Source organism: Protopterus annectens, chromosome 7.part0 (assembly GCF_019279795.1).
Source record: "Protopterus annectens isolate FY-2018-M chromosome 7.part0, PAN1.0, whole genome shotgun sequence".
Classification (NCBI taxonomy): Eukaryota; Metazoa; Chordata; order Ceratodontiformes; family Protopteridae; genus Protopterus; species Protopterus annectens.
In genome coordinates, this window is record NC_056739.1 from 1,728,976,144 (window position 1) to 1,728,990,859 (window position 14,716).

Below are 14,716 nucleotides of genomic sequence, written 5' to 3' on the forward strand. Positions count from 1 at the left end.
ATAGAACCAAGATGCTCTCCTCCAAAAAAAGGAAGTCAATCTGGAGGTCCCCTGCTATAAACAAACTATACAACAGAAGGAAGAAACTGTTGCAGAAAAGAGGAAAATCCCAGGATGCTAAAAACTCCCTCACCAACCTCAGTAAGAAGCTGAGATCCTTCATAAAATCCTCAAAAGCTAGTTATGAAAATAAAATTCCCAAAGATTCCAAAGACAACCACAAGGCATTTTATAGTTATGTCAAGAATCTAAATGGCAATGCTCAGATCTGCTCTGAGCTACAACAGAATAGCATTAAATATACTGATCCCAAGGATATTGCCAATATCCTGGCAGATCGATTTAGTGCCAGCTTCACCCCCCTCTCACCTCCAAAAGTGCCCATCTCAACACCAAAAGATTGACAAATTCCGGTAATCATGGCCACACAGGTAGAAACCGCACTCTTCAAAGCTAAGAATACAGCATCCATGGGACCAGATGACATCCCGGGCTGTGTACTACATGAATTACAAAATGAACTAGCACCTCACCTAAGTGTCATGTTTAATCATAGCCTCACCTCAGGCTTCGTGCCCACTGAGTGGTGCACAGCTACAGTTATCCCACTCCACAAGGGGGGAACCAACTTGGATCCCGGGAACTACTGACCCCTCAGTCTGACAAGCCTAATCTGCAAGAGCATAGAATGCATTATCATGGAACTTATAAACAAAGACATTGGCAACCTTCAAACACTGGACCCCACCCAGTTTGGGTTCGTGAAGGGCCGATCTTGTCTCCTGAAGCTGATTGACTTCTTTGAATCAGTCTCCAGAGCTGTGGAGGAGGGTAAGATGGTCCACACAGCCTATCTGGACCTCGCCAAGGCCTTCAACATCATCCCCCACTCTGGAATCATACATAAACTTACTACGCTGGGCATAAATCCCTACGTCACTCAATGGGTTGCCAACTGGCTTACTGACAGAATCCAGAGTGTAAAAGTAGCCGACTCCAAATCCAGCTCCAGACAAGTGACAAGTTGAGTCCCTCAGGGTTCAGTCCTGGGCCCACTCTTGTTTGGCATCTACTTCTCTGAAGTACAGGCCAACACTAAGGGACTCTGACTAACAAAGTTTGCAGATGACTGCAAACTGGGAGCCATTACTGAATCCTCAAATGAAGTGGATATTCTACAAAAGGGCCTTACAGAAACAGATGCCTGGTGCCAAAGCCATGGACTCAAGCTTAATGCCAAGAAATGTATAGTTATCCCCTTTGGAAAAAAATATGCACCCATGAATTACCACATAGGTAGCAGTACACTAAACATCGAAAGTGTGATGAGAGACTTAAGGAAACAGGTGGACAGTGGTCTTACCTTCGATAACCACATCGCCACAACAGTCAAGAAATCCTTCTATGTGGCACACCTCATCACTAAGGGCTTTTCATCCAGAAAAAAGGAGTTCATTGTCCCACTGTACTCATCCCTCATTAGACCCATTATAGAGTATAACGCCCCATTTGGTATGTACCTCACAAGACATCTGCAACAGCTGGAAAGGCCGCAGAAGTACCTCACTAAAAGAATCACATGCCTAAAGCAGATGCCATATGCTGACCGTCTGAAAAAACTCCAGCTATACCCTGTGGCATATCGTCTACTCAGAGGCGATCTCTGCTTAACATACAAGGCCATGTCAAACCCTGAGCTGTTGGGCATGCTCCACTTAAAGAAATCTTAATCTCTCAGAGCCACATGCTCCTGGGATCTAAACCTTGTCATCACTATGAACAAAACATGCTGGAGGGATAGGTTCCTGACCCAGGGACTCCCCATACTCTGGAATAGACTGCCCATACATGTCAAGCAGAGCACCTCCTTGGCCTTCTTCAAAAGGAACCTTGATGTTGGGAGATAGGAAATTCACCCCGGGGATCATGTCAGTCGCCCTGCTAGACAGGGGTCCAGGGAAGTAAATATTGTGGGAAAAATATCCAGGGAATTGTTATGGCTAGGCTTGTATAGGCCCTAGGGCCGATAGCCTAGTACCAACCTATGAACCTATGATAGTCTAATAGGAGGTAATGGTGAAGCTGAGCATTACGAAAACCTCAAGAAAGTTCTGGAATGAGCACGTGGAGTGAATCTTAAGCTGAATCCTCAGAAGTGCAAATTCAGGCCAGGAGAAGTTACTTATACTGGTAATTTATTTACCATTTCAGACTTAGGACCAGATCCTTCCAAGCAAACTGCTATTCTTGAGATGTCAGCTCCAGACAGTGTTCAAGCCCTACAATGTTTTCTTGACATGGTTAATTACCTAGGCAAGTTCATTCCAGACTTGAGCTAACTTTCAGCACCACTTAGAGAGCTGACATGCAAAGATGTATCCTGGTCATGGTTACAGTAACACCAGAGAGCATTTGATGTCCTGAAACAGAAAATTGCCAGTTCACCAACTCTCAGATACTATGATGCTCACAAACCAGTTACTCTTTATTGTGATGCTTCGAAATTTGGTGTTGGTGCAGTCATTCTTCAAGACGGTAGACCAGTAGCCTGTGCATCCAGAACTCTTACCCAAACTGAAATGCAGTATGTGCAGATAGAGAAAGAACTCTTGGCAATTGTGTTTGCAAGTTTAGAGTTCCATGATTATATTTATGGTAGACCTATTCAGACTGAAACAGATCACCAACCTGTAGTCACTATTTTGAGAAAGCCTATGCATACAGCTCCTGCCAGATTGCAATGCATGATGTTGAAATTGCAAAAGTATAATTTTCATTTCATCTACACAAAAGGCAAACTTCTTTATCTTGCTGATACATTGTCCAGATCGCCCAAAAATACCATTGAACAGCATGAAAATGAGAAACTTGATTTTGAAGTCATGAAAGTGAGAAATCTTTCTTCCACACATCTTGATGAGCTAAGAAGTCATACAGCCTCAGATCCAATTCTTCAGAAGCTTGACCACTTTATCAGTCGAGGATGGCCATCAAAGCAGTCTTGCTTTCCAGTAGAAGTGTAGCGTTATTTTCTATATAGAGTTGAGATTCTGTCAGACAATGGTATCATCCTAAAAGGTCCAAAAGTGATTGTTCCAAAGTCCTTGCAACAACAGAGTATTACTGTTTTGCATCGTGGCCACCCAGGAGCAGACTCTAGCAAAAGAAGGGCGAGAGGACTAGTATTTTGGCCTTCTATGTCACAGGATATTGAGAGAGTACTTTCATCTTGTTCTGTATGTAATAGTACTAAGCCACATCAATAGAAAGAACCACTTCAGCTAAACAAGATTCCTGGACTAGCGTGTTCGAGTCCACACAGTTATTTCTGACAATGGTAAACAATTTACAAGCCAGCAGTTCAAGAGATTTGTTGAAGAGTGAGACTTTATTCATGTTACAAGTAGCCCTGAGTGTCCCCAATCTAATGGTTTGGCAGAATGTGCAGTTCAAAGTGCGAAACAATTACTAGAGAAGTCGAAACGTGACAATAGTGACTTTTTCTTGAATCCCTTGAATCTCAAAAATGTTTCTTGTGATAAACATCTTGGTTCACCTGCACAGAGACTTCTGTCTAGACAAACTAGAACCACAATACCAATCAGTAGTCAATTACTGGTTCCTTGTGTCAAGAACAACAGGTCAGTGAAAACCAGTCTGTTGAAGAAGCACTTCTCCCAGAAGTCCTATCATGATAAGACCAACAAACCGCTCAATCCATTACATGAAGGAGAGATAGTGAGGATGCAGATTTCCAAAGGTTTTGATCAGATTGGAGTCATGAAAAGTTTATATCCAGAGCCGAGATCATACATTGTGGAGTCGCAAGCAGCAGAATTTAGGCGGAATCCCGATATCCGAGCCTGTATTGCAGTATCATACCTGAGAGAAAGACTCTTTATCTCAGAGTGAGTTATCCAGCTTTCCAATTCCAGAGGACGTTCCAGTAAATATCCCTATTCCTGAGAAGAAATCTGAAGTTCCAGAATCTGTTTGTTTACCAATGACTGTCCCTGTTGCTAAACCCAGTTCTGATTCTTATATAACGAGATCAGGTCACATTTCTAGACCATGCTGCAGATACACAGCAACTTGGACATAAGGACATAAGAGCTGTGTTTATTTCTTAGTGTCTGTATAATTGCATGTCTCTTTCTTCAAATGTGATTATACCGTAGGCAATTCATTAAAGATGGAGAATGTAGATCAATATGTATGTATACCTTTAAGAAGCTTTCCAGGGGCTTGCACAAGTGTATAAATATGGAGCATGTGCGAGCCTGACTGCCATTTTGTAATAAGCTGTTGAGATGGAAGCATGCATGTCTGTGTAGTCTGTCAGTTAATTGGTTTGTTTATATTTTGTACTGCTGATATCCATCCTGATGTCTTTCTATGTAATAAAGCATGTAAAGGAACTACCCTGCTTGTTTGTCTTCACTTGTAAAACAAGACGAGCGACACCTTGGTTTTGTGGACCCCCTCTGTCTTGAGGGTGGTGTCTTCCATTATTATTTCCCTGTCTGCCTCTGGGAGAAATTTCTCCTCATTAATCCTGAAAAGGAACTTGGGCTTTTCAGAACCACATCTTTTTCCCTCCCACCACATTGATTCCTGGAAAAGGATCTTTGCGAGGCAGAAAAATGGATTCCCATGGCAGGTGAGGTCTTTCCATCCCGTTCACTCCTGAAAAGTGTGTCTTTAACAGTGGGGCCAAACAAGGAGGATCCATCAAAAGGAGCCTTGATGAAAGAAGATTTGAAGGGTTCAGAGAAGTCACACAAATGCATCCAAATATGTCTCCTGATGGCTACGCCTGAACCCTCAGCATGTGAGGAACCTTCAGCTGCATGAAAGATGAACCTCATGGACACATTTGAGATGGACTGGAGTGTGGCCAGTTGCAAGGAAAAAAACTTTTTTTCCTCTACTGACATGGACCTATAGTAGACTTAGAGAGTTTCTTAATTAAGTCCCTCTGTAATCTAGTAAAGTGTGCCAAATAATTAAGAGACTGTAATGCAAAGGTTGCTGACAAATAGACATGCTATCCAAACCTGTCCAAAGCCGTAGACTCTCTGTTAGGGGACTGGACAGAGGAGCTGTGCTCAACTACCTCCTTTTTGGTGGCTGCCACAACCATGACATCTACAGGAATTCTTTTACTCCAAAAGGGTCTGTCCTTGGCTGGAGCTAGGATCTTGTCCAGGTGATGAGGAATAGATTCTATGGTAGCTGACTCCTTCCAAGTCAGGTGGAAGACAAGCTCTATTAAGTCATTGGCCGGGGGGGGGGGTAACCTAGGACGTAAATGGGCCAAACCCGAAAGCTTGTAGGAACACTGAATCATCCTGGGAAAGGGGTTCAGAGGACCAACTATCTTTTTGGTGAAGGATCTCTAGAATGTCTCCAAAGGAGACATCTTCTGGTGGTGACCTGGTGACCCTTCCCTTTCATCAAAATTGGTGTTTTCAGTACAAGATTTCGGAGGGTAATCTAAGGTCTGCTTTTACACAACCTCTTCTAGGAAACTTCCTCAGTGGGATGGTCTGGAGAGGTATCAGAAGAGATGGGAATTTCCTGGACTGAACTGCCTTGGAAGCTCATACAGGCCGGCTGACCCTGTGAAATAGGTAGATGAGGCTCAGAAGGTGGAATAAGGTTAGGATCTGAGGAAGTAAGAGTCAAGAGCATTCTTGGATGAGAAAATATCCTCTCCACCACCTTAAAAGCAAAGGGACCAGGAGAAGCCGAGGCCAACCTTACCACAGCTGAAACTCCCAGTGTCATTGAGCCCCAACCCTGCCTGGACCTCTGCTCCAAAGGAGGAGTCGGACCCAAGCTATCCAGCACCAAGGATCCAAGGGGAAGAGATGGCTCTGAGACTCTCAGAATCAAATGCCAATGCTTCATCTCCTAGAATCATCCCGTTTAAGGGGGGTCGGCACCAAATAAATCAGGGATATGGTCGGAGTCAAAGTTGAATTTATCTTTGGATCCAGCATCTCGACTCCTGGGGCTCTCAGATCTGACAGCTCTGAAATCACTGGTCAGATTGGAGAAAGAGAGACAATCGGATAGAAAACTGGTTGAAGGCTAACAGATCTGATAAAAGACAGAGATGGTAAAACACCCATCTGCATCTGAGCCCTGAGAAAATTCTTCATCATGCTATCCACATCAGCTTCAGAGATACTTTGGGAGGACCTAATGGTTGAAGAGGTCGAAGGAGGGCATAGCAAACTCCGAGAAGTTTCTTGCAAAAATGGTGATCAGAGCCATGGAGAAATCAGCTCCAGAGAGAACCAGTGAGACTTAGCAATGCGAGTCAGATCTAAGGAAGTTGGATACAAACGTTTAGCAAGTCTGGCCTGTAGCTTTGATATCAAACCGGATTTCATAGACTGAGAGGGAAAACGTTTTCTATGCTCCCTTGGCTCCGAAGAAGATCTAGTTTTTTGAGGGAGTTTGAGCCTCTGATGCCAAAGTAGAGGAAGAAGACCCTTAAGAACTAGCTTATTTCTTCTATTACTAGTGGCCCTGGTATTAAACTCCACACAAATCTTACGGGGAATCCAGGTGACTAGGGCATAAACAATAAAAAAGAGGAGAAGTTTTTTTTTTTTTTTTAAAGGGAGAAGAAAAGTGTTACCAACAATGGTAACTATAATATTACCCTAACAAAAAGGGATATGAGAGGGATAGAAGTTACCAACAATGGTAACAGAGAGATACCTGAGAAGAGTAGAAATATTAGCTAGGTAGAAAACCAAGCTAACTAAAGAAAAACTTTATGGGTGAAGGGAGGAATACAGGTAACCAGCGAAGAAGGAATAGATAGAGGAAGAAAATATCACTAAAAAAAGCTATCTCACAACTCGAGAGAGCATGATCTGCATCTGAACAGTTTGAGTAGCAAACAAGATCTGAGGTAAAGCAGTAGAAAGGGGCATTATTGGTAAGTCCAAGCTTGAGAGTCTGAGCCAGAGTCTGGAAGAAAAGCGGTCGAGTCAGATCCGTTACCCATCCATTGAGAAATGATTGAAAATGACAACATCAAATTTATCAGTTAAACATGGTTTATCATAGTACTGTGAACACAGACCAGATAAAGAGTGCTGTCTGTAGGTTGGCCAGCAAAGGGGAATGCAATAACACTTCAACTTTAATTAAGTGTTTTAGCCAGAGCAACGGTAACATCAGATTTCCTTACGTTCACTGTTGCATTATTCATTACAAATGGGATTCCCTGCTGTGAAGCCCACCATCCGGCCACTTTACCAAAGTCTACCATTGCTTTAAGGTATGCTGAATGTCACCTACTCACTCCTTTTTGTAACGTAGGTTATAAAGGTGACACTCAGGTGTACCATCCTCAGAATGTCTTTGCTGCCAGTCCGAATGCTGTTTTTTAACCATCAGTCTGTTACCTATGTCCGTTTTTGCCGTTTTTCTGTTTATTGGCTTTCTGGTGATTACTCCTGTTTGCTGAAGTCCTCATCATTGCAGATAAGAACCCGTTTGGGTTTGTTGTTCTTTTTTTGATTGTTTTGTGCTGTTTGGGGTTAATGTCATCCAGTAAGGGTAAATGCCATTGTGGGAGACTGATTCCCCATAAAGGCTACCACAATAAGTGTCTTTTTCCCTAGGTGCTGCTCACGACTATACATCTTGTTCAGTTTGTCAGGCGTTTGTAAAACTCTTCATAGTAGACTTTTTTCCCTTTAATTGTATCTTGAGAACCAGTGCGTAAGCTTATTGCTAAAGATACTATGGATGGAACTTCCTGCCCCAAGGGTCAGCTGTCAGGGAAGAAGAAGGTGCATAAGGTAAGACCGGAATCTTTCGCTGTCCAGCCTCTGCCGGGGGTTCTTCCAAGGTTATTATGAACCCGGAGGCTTGCCTGGTTGTTTTGTCAGATTCCTCTACTGTGTCTGGGTTGGAGGCCGGCGAGGATCTGGTGGGCAGCGTGTCCGATGAGGGTTTGCAGGCGTCTGTTTCGGGCATTCAAGGGGAACCACGATTGACTGTTTCCAAGGGGTCTGAAGGGATTCTGCAGTTTCTCTTTAGGGAAGAGGTTCCTACTACAGTTGTGGAATGCCATCCTGAGTCTGGGCCTTCTCAGTTTTCTAGAACTGTATGTCCCCTTAACAAAGAAACAGAAAACTAATCATGTTTCTTCTGCTCCTAGGGATCCACAAAGTGAGTGGCAGACCTTTACTCAGGGATTGCTTGGTGCTTTACTGTCATTAAGGCCTTCTCAAGGGGTTTGGATTCCTGCTCTTCCTTTGTTCTCTTCTTCCCTAAAAGGCCCAGAGAATTGAATTCATCTGAGGAAGAGTTGGATTTTGATGAAGAATCCCTTGCTTATTCTACCCACATTCCTTTTCCTTTAGACTACAGGTCTGAGGAGAAGGACTCTCATACTCTAGATAATCTTTCTGAGGAAATTTCCTTTGGGGACACAATCTCTAGAATATTGGAATGTTTTAAGTGGGATTGTGCCCAGCTTTCTGATTTCCGTAAGTGGTACTATGAGTTACCGCAGATGGAATCTCCTAAATCTGCAGCCATCCTCCCTGTCTTAGCTGTTTTATTGGATGTTTTTTTCCAATGCCTCTAATTCTCTGCCCCCTGCTCCCAAGAAGTCTGATAGGTTTTATAGGCTGCCTGTGGATTGTTACTTTTTGTTTAAATGTCCTTCTGACCCCTCTGTGGTGTCTGTAGCCTTTGATAAGCCATCTCAGTCGCTTCTTTTATCCAAGATGCTGCCTTCTGACAAGGACAGTAGAACCATGGATAGGCTGGGTAAGAAGGTTTATACTTCAGCTACCCTAGCTTTTAGGACTATTAATTATCAGAGCCATATCTTGAGGTATGTCTTGGCTCTTCTTTCTCAGGTCTGTCAGTTTCTTTCTGATCTTCCAGACTCTGAGAGTAAATCTTTTGCTCTTTCCTTGCTTGGGACTTCCTCTCAGGTAGTTCATCATTCTATCAAATGTAGTTATGATGCATCAGATGCCTGTTCTAGGACTGCTGCTTTTGGTTAAGTTCTGAGGAGATATTCTTGGCTTAGGCTTCAACTTTGCCCAATGCTATTAAGGCTAAGTTGATGGATGCCCTTCTGGACAATAAACTTTTGTTTGGTGAAGCGGCTGCTGGTTTATTTAAGTCTCTTCAGGATAAGGAGAAGGCTTTACAGGAGCTTAAGCATGTCTTTGTTTCTCTTGTGCCTAAATTTCAGCAAAACTACCCTTCTAAGCCAGCCTTTGTTCGTAGGCAATCTTGCCTTCCATCTAAAGGTAAAAAGGGTAGTAAATGGACTCCTCCTGCTATGGCCACTCACACTACAGGGATTCTTAAGCCTTCCTTTCTTGACAAACCAGGTGCTGTCTGACTGTCCACCTGTTCCCAGCCACAGTCCTCTTTCTCTTTACCTTTCTCTTTCTCTTCTTGTTTGGCTCCGAATCACACAGGATTCTTGGGTTCTGTCAGTCATTTGGCAGGGGTACTTCATGGTCTAGATTTCCCACCCTCCTTTTATGGGCATTCCTCAGCCTCCTCTGGAACAGCTTCCTTTTTTCACAGAGGTTCTTCAAGACCTCTTGTCTCAGGGTACTATTCAAGAAGTGCCTGTGTCCCAAAGGGGGAAAGTTCCTTAGGACCCAGGTGGAAAGTAGTCTCTCCTTTGATAATCACATCGCCACAGAAGTCAGGAAATCCTTCTGCGTAGCACACCTCATCACAAAAGGGTTCTCATCCAGGAAAAAAGAGGTCACTGTTCCCCTCTACTCGGCACTCATTAGACCCATTATAGAGTACAACGCCCCTTTTGGAATGTACCTCACAAGATATCTGCAGCAGCTGGAAAGGCCACAAACATACCTCACAAAGAGGATTACTGGCCTCAAACAGATGCCCTACACTGATTGTCTCAAAAACCTCCAGCTTTACTCCGTAGCATATCATCTACTCTGAGGTGATCTCTGCCTAACATATAAAGCTATGTCAAACCCAGAGCTGTTGGACATGCTGCGCCTAAAGAAATCCCAGTCCTTCTGAGCTACACTCTAGGGACCTAAACCTTGTCACCACAATAAACAGGACATGTTGGAGGGATAGATTCCTGTCCCAGAGACTTCCTATACTCTAGAACAAGCTACCCATCTATGTCAAGCAAAGTTCCTCATTAGCACTCTTCAAGAAAAATCTTGATGAGTGGATGGGAAATAGGAAATACACCCCGGGGATCACTTCTGTGGCTCTGCTCGACAGGGCCACAGGAAAATAACTTTCTTGGGTGGCATAATCAGGGGAACCTTGTTGGCTAGGCTTACTTAGGCCCTTGGGCCATTAGCCTAGTACCTACCTATGAACCTATAAGATACAGAGGTAGGATATGGTAGGCAGAGATACTGGTGCACAGATTATTTAGCCTGTCTATGTAACACATTGTCTAACTTCATCTTTATCTGTCCTACTATTTGATTTACCTGCTGCTTTAAAATTTAATTCTCACAGTAGTAAAGTTCTCTTGAAGTAAGTCTGCACATACTCCCATCTTTTTAGTTTCTTTTGGTATGAAATGTAAGTTAAGCATCAAAACAGTTGTTGTGTCTTTTGGCTTTTCCCGGTTAGGGGTCGCCACAGTGGAACCTGTCCGCTAATGATTGGCAGTAGATTTTTACATGCCGAGTTGCCGGCCCTGACGCACAACCTACAACAAAGGTACGCCCATTCACGCATGTCCCTACTCAGATGACGCTCTAGTTGAGAATCGAACAGGACAACGTCTTACTGTGAGGCGACAACGCTACTGCAGCACCCCCACCGCAGTCTTAGTAATTGACATTTTCTCCTGAAATGCAGCAATCTGTGTTAGTTTAGCATATAGCTTTTCAACAGTTGTGACTAAATATTAAATTCATATTTTTTGACTGTATTGATGTGAAATGTTTTAATACTGCTTACTCGCTTTTATTTTCCTCTAACAGGACAAGTGGGTGCTTGATCACGATGACGTCCTTCTTGGGGAGCGAATTGGAAGGGTAAGTTAACACAACAGAAAGAAAATGTTCAAAAGCTGTTGTAGTACATTAGGTGATGTATGCTTGTGAGTACATTGCTCTCATAAAATGTTTATTACAAAATGCGGTATATTAATAGAAAGCAGCAAAACACTGTTGACACTTCTTATAGAGTGGGTATTTAAGTATAGGACCTATTTAAGTGAATAATCTGTGAGTTAATTTAGATGGGGAATATAACCGAGACTGAGAGCATCTGAAAATCTGTAGTCTGGGGTCTAACTGTTGAACTGCTAAAGCAATTTGTTCACAATGGTGATCAAGAAAAGATTAGTTAGATTTCATGCTTCATGCTGTCATCCTTTAGAAAGTTTAGGCTGGCATATCCTTTCTAGATCTATAGTTTCAGAACTAATTATGTAGGCATTGTGTCCAGAGAACATGCCTATTTTGTGCCTGCAGATTCCTGTCCCCCAGCGCTTGCTATCCCTGCCCACAACCAAATCTGTCTTAGTAGCTTTCATACCCAGAGCCTGACTCATACCTTCAGGTAATGGCTGTTAATAAATGGTGAGACCTCACTGATACACACCCACATATATATGTGTGTGTGTGTGTGTGTGTGTGTGTGTGTGTGTGTGTGTGTGTGTGTGTGTGTGTGTGTGTGTGTGTATACATATATATATATATATATATATATATATATATATATATATATATACACACACACACATATATACACATACACATATACATATATGGGGAACACTTCACAATGCAGAAATCCTGAAAGATTGAACTTCATATGGCCGAGACCATATGATCGAACTTTTGGAAACACGGTATTGTGAACGGAGAGCTGCATACAGCACGGAATGGGGACTTCCCTTTTCCTCGCAATCTCGGAGTTGGAATATTTAAGTAGTGGGAGTGTGGGGAGTACAGGGGGGTTTGCCCCCTGCAGAAACATTTAAAATGTTTTTTTTTTTTTTTTTTTTTTTTTTGGATTTGTTTTGGAATTTCAATATTCTCAAACATCGATCATATGCTCTCGGTCATATGAAATTCAGTGTTTCGGAATTTTGAGATTCTGAAGTGAAGTGAATCCATATATATATATATATATATATATATATATATATATATATACACACACACACACACACACACACACACACACACACACACATATATATATATTTGGTTCCTCTTCACAAGATCGAATATGTGAATACGCGAAATGCATAAGCCCGAGCCCAAAATCTCGAGTATTCATATACTCGAAATTGTGAAGGAGCACAAAAGAAAAGAAAAAAACATTTTTTCTAACATTTTTGCAGGGGGGCTGCGCTCCCCTGCACCCCCCACACACCACTACTTAAATATACCAACTCCGAGATGGCACTAGAGCAAAGGAGATGGAAATGTACCATTACGCACTATATGCATAAGCGCACAACGGGACACTTACCATTCCTCCGCTGAAGTGCGGTCATGAAACCTGCACATTAAGGAAGGAACAGTACAGGGGACCCAGCCCCCTACAAAAAGGGAAGTGAAACCATTAATCTAATTTTTTACACTTCTAGTTCACAATTTCGAGTTACTGAAACTCAAGATTTTGAACTCGATCTTATGAGTTTCAAGCTTTCAGTAATTCGATCTTGTGAAGGGGGACCATATATATATATATATATATATATATATATATATGTATATATATTCATATATATATATATATATATATATATATATATATAAAGGTATTGAAGGTATTAGGTGAAGCCCTCCATCATGTTGTGCCTTGTGGGTGCAGGGGGCACCTATAAAAAAATGCTTTTTTCAGTTTTTAACAGATTGCAGATTGCTGAGTAAATTTGCTTAACTGATGTCTTCTTGTCACTTAGCAGTCCTGATTATTTTGCGCACATATCAAACCAGCTGTGATAATCACTCTCAAGACCCTTATAAACATGTAATATTTAGATATAATTTGGCATTTGACGCCACTTTAAAAGCTGACACCTGGAGCAGGAGTCCCATCTACCCCAAACTTTTTACAGCAAAACAACTGATGTGTCAGGCAAGAACTCTGCTGTGTTAAGCCAAGTTACCTTTTTTTTGCCTAGTCTCGTGTCTTCCATTTTAGTCTCCCTACATCACACAAATCTCTAAATGACTTTCCCAGGAAGTGAAGTGAGGCAAACTGGTCTAAAAGCTACCAACTTACATCCTAAATCTGCACTCCAGCCTATTTTCACATCATCTGTGACAATGGAAAGGCTACACAGCATTACTGAATACCCTCTTGCCACTTTTGGTGGCTGTCTTACTGTATGGAATGGTAGTCCATCTGTCCCTGCCTTGCTGTTTTTCTGCATGGTGAGTCTTTACCTCCTTTACCTAATTCCTAGACATTACGCTGTCAGTGTAGGTCTCCCCTTTCACACCTATGCCTATGCTGGTACCCTGTTTTGTCATCCTTTTGTGAAGAAATAAATGAGGAATACATTCACAGCAGCTGTGCCTATTCCATGATGTCCTTTATTCCTTTCTTACTGCTTGAGTTTCATGTGTTCTGCTCTGGTCATGTATACCATTTTATGCCAACCTGCAACCCCTGTCACTAAGCTGATTTGCTTTCAGAACCTCTCCTTTTGCTTTCTGAACAGTTGTAACTGCTTTTTATGCTAAAACCTTTCATTTCCCTGGCCTTTGCTTTCATACAACATGCCATTCTTTCTTCTGTATTTCTCTTTCACTACCTCCTTTAGCTGACCTGGTTGCCTTTCCCTACCAGATTTTCTTTTCTTTCCACTGCTGATTTCTGTGAATTCTTATCCTTAGTACATCTCAGTACACCTCAGTACTGCCATCCGTTTATATAATGCTTTACTTTATTGTCTAGCAATCCAAAATGCATGAGTGTAAAGTACTGAAACTTGTGTTCTTTTTTTGACCGGTTCCCATTAAGGGATCACATACAATATGCCTGTGATATCCTCTCCATTTCCCTTTGCCTCTGTGACCTATACACTACTCATCTGTTTGTCATGTAATGAGTTTCACCAAGTAATACACGACTGTCTCCTCATTATCAACCTTTTGATATAAGCAGTAGTCACATTTTCATTTATAAAATTTACTTATCTTCTGAAAATAGCTAAAATTTGGGAAAATAACTAGATAGTTTTCTGAGCAACAGCCACTAAATCTCTCATTTTTATATTTCAGTGGATTACTTTTCTGTATAGTATTCCTGAAAGATCTTTGTGTTATAGTTAACTAACAAATATTGTATAATAAATGCATAAAATAAATACTGCATAAAAATGAACAAAATGCTTAAGTGACAGATGCTACGTATTCTTTCTAAATTTGAAGTACCACTTTACCTTAAAATATCCCTGGCTGTTAAATGAAAAGACACGAGTCTCTGGGATCAGATGCAGGGTTAAAGGTTAAAGAATGTATGAGACTCACTGCTTAAAAGGAAACAGTCTAGGCATGGAGGTGGGAATGTGTGTGAAAAAAACAAGCAATAAGCAATGCAGGAAGTATGGGACTGCAGCTTCCCAGCTGTAAAGGTTTGTCACTTGTCTTACTAGAATACACCTGTACGTGTTTCAGGTATATATTAAGTAGCTAAGCACTGGAATAGATATTACTGTTAGACACATGACACAAAC

The 14,716-nt window shown here is 41.9% G+C and overlaps 1 protein-coding gene across 2 annotated transcripts in view; it reads left to right on the plus strand.

Annotated features, from left to right (window-relative positions):
• FES (FES proto-oncogene, tyrosine kinase) overlaps positions 1-14,716 on the plus strand; it is a 1,834,337-nt gene that overhangs the window by 1,635,648 nt on the left and 183,973 nt on the right. For both annotated transcript variants that reach the window (XM_044078263.1, XM_044078264.1), the window contains exon 14: positions 10,995-11,048. In XM_044078263.1, the coding sequence (XP_043934198.1) occupies positions 10,995-11,048 (54 nt within the window). The remainder of the gene's footprint in view (positions 1-10,994; positions 11,049-14,716) is intronic.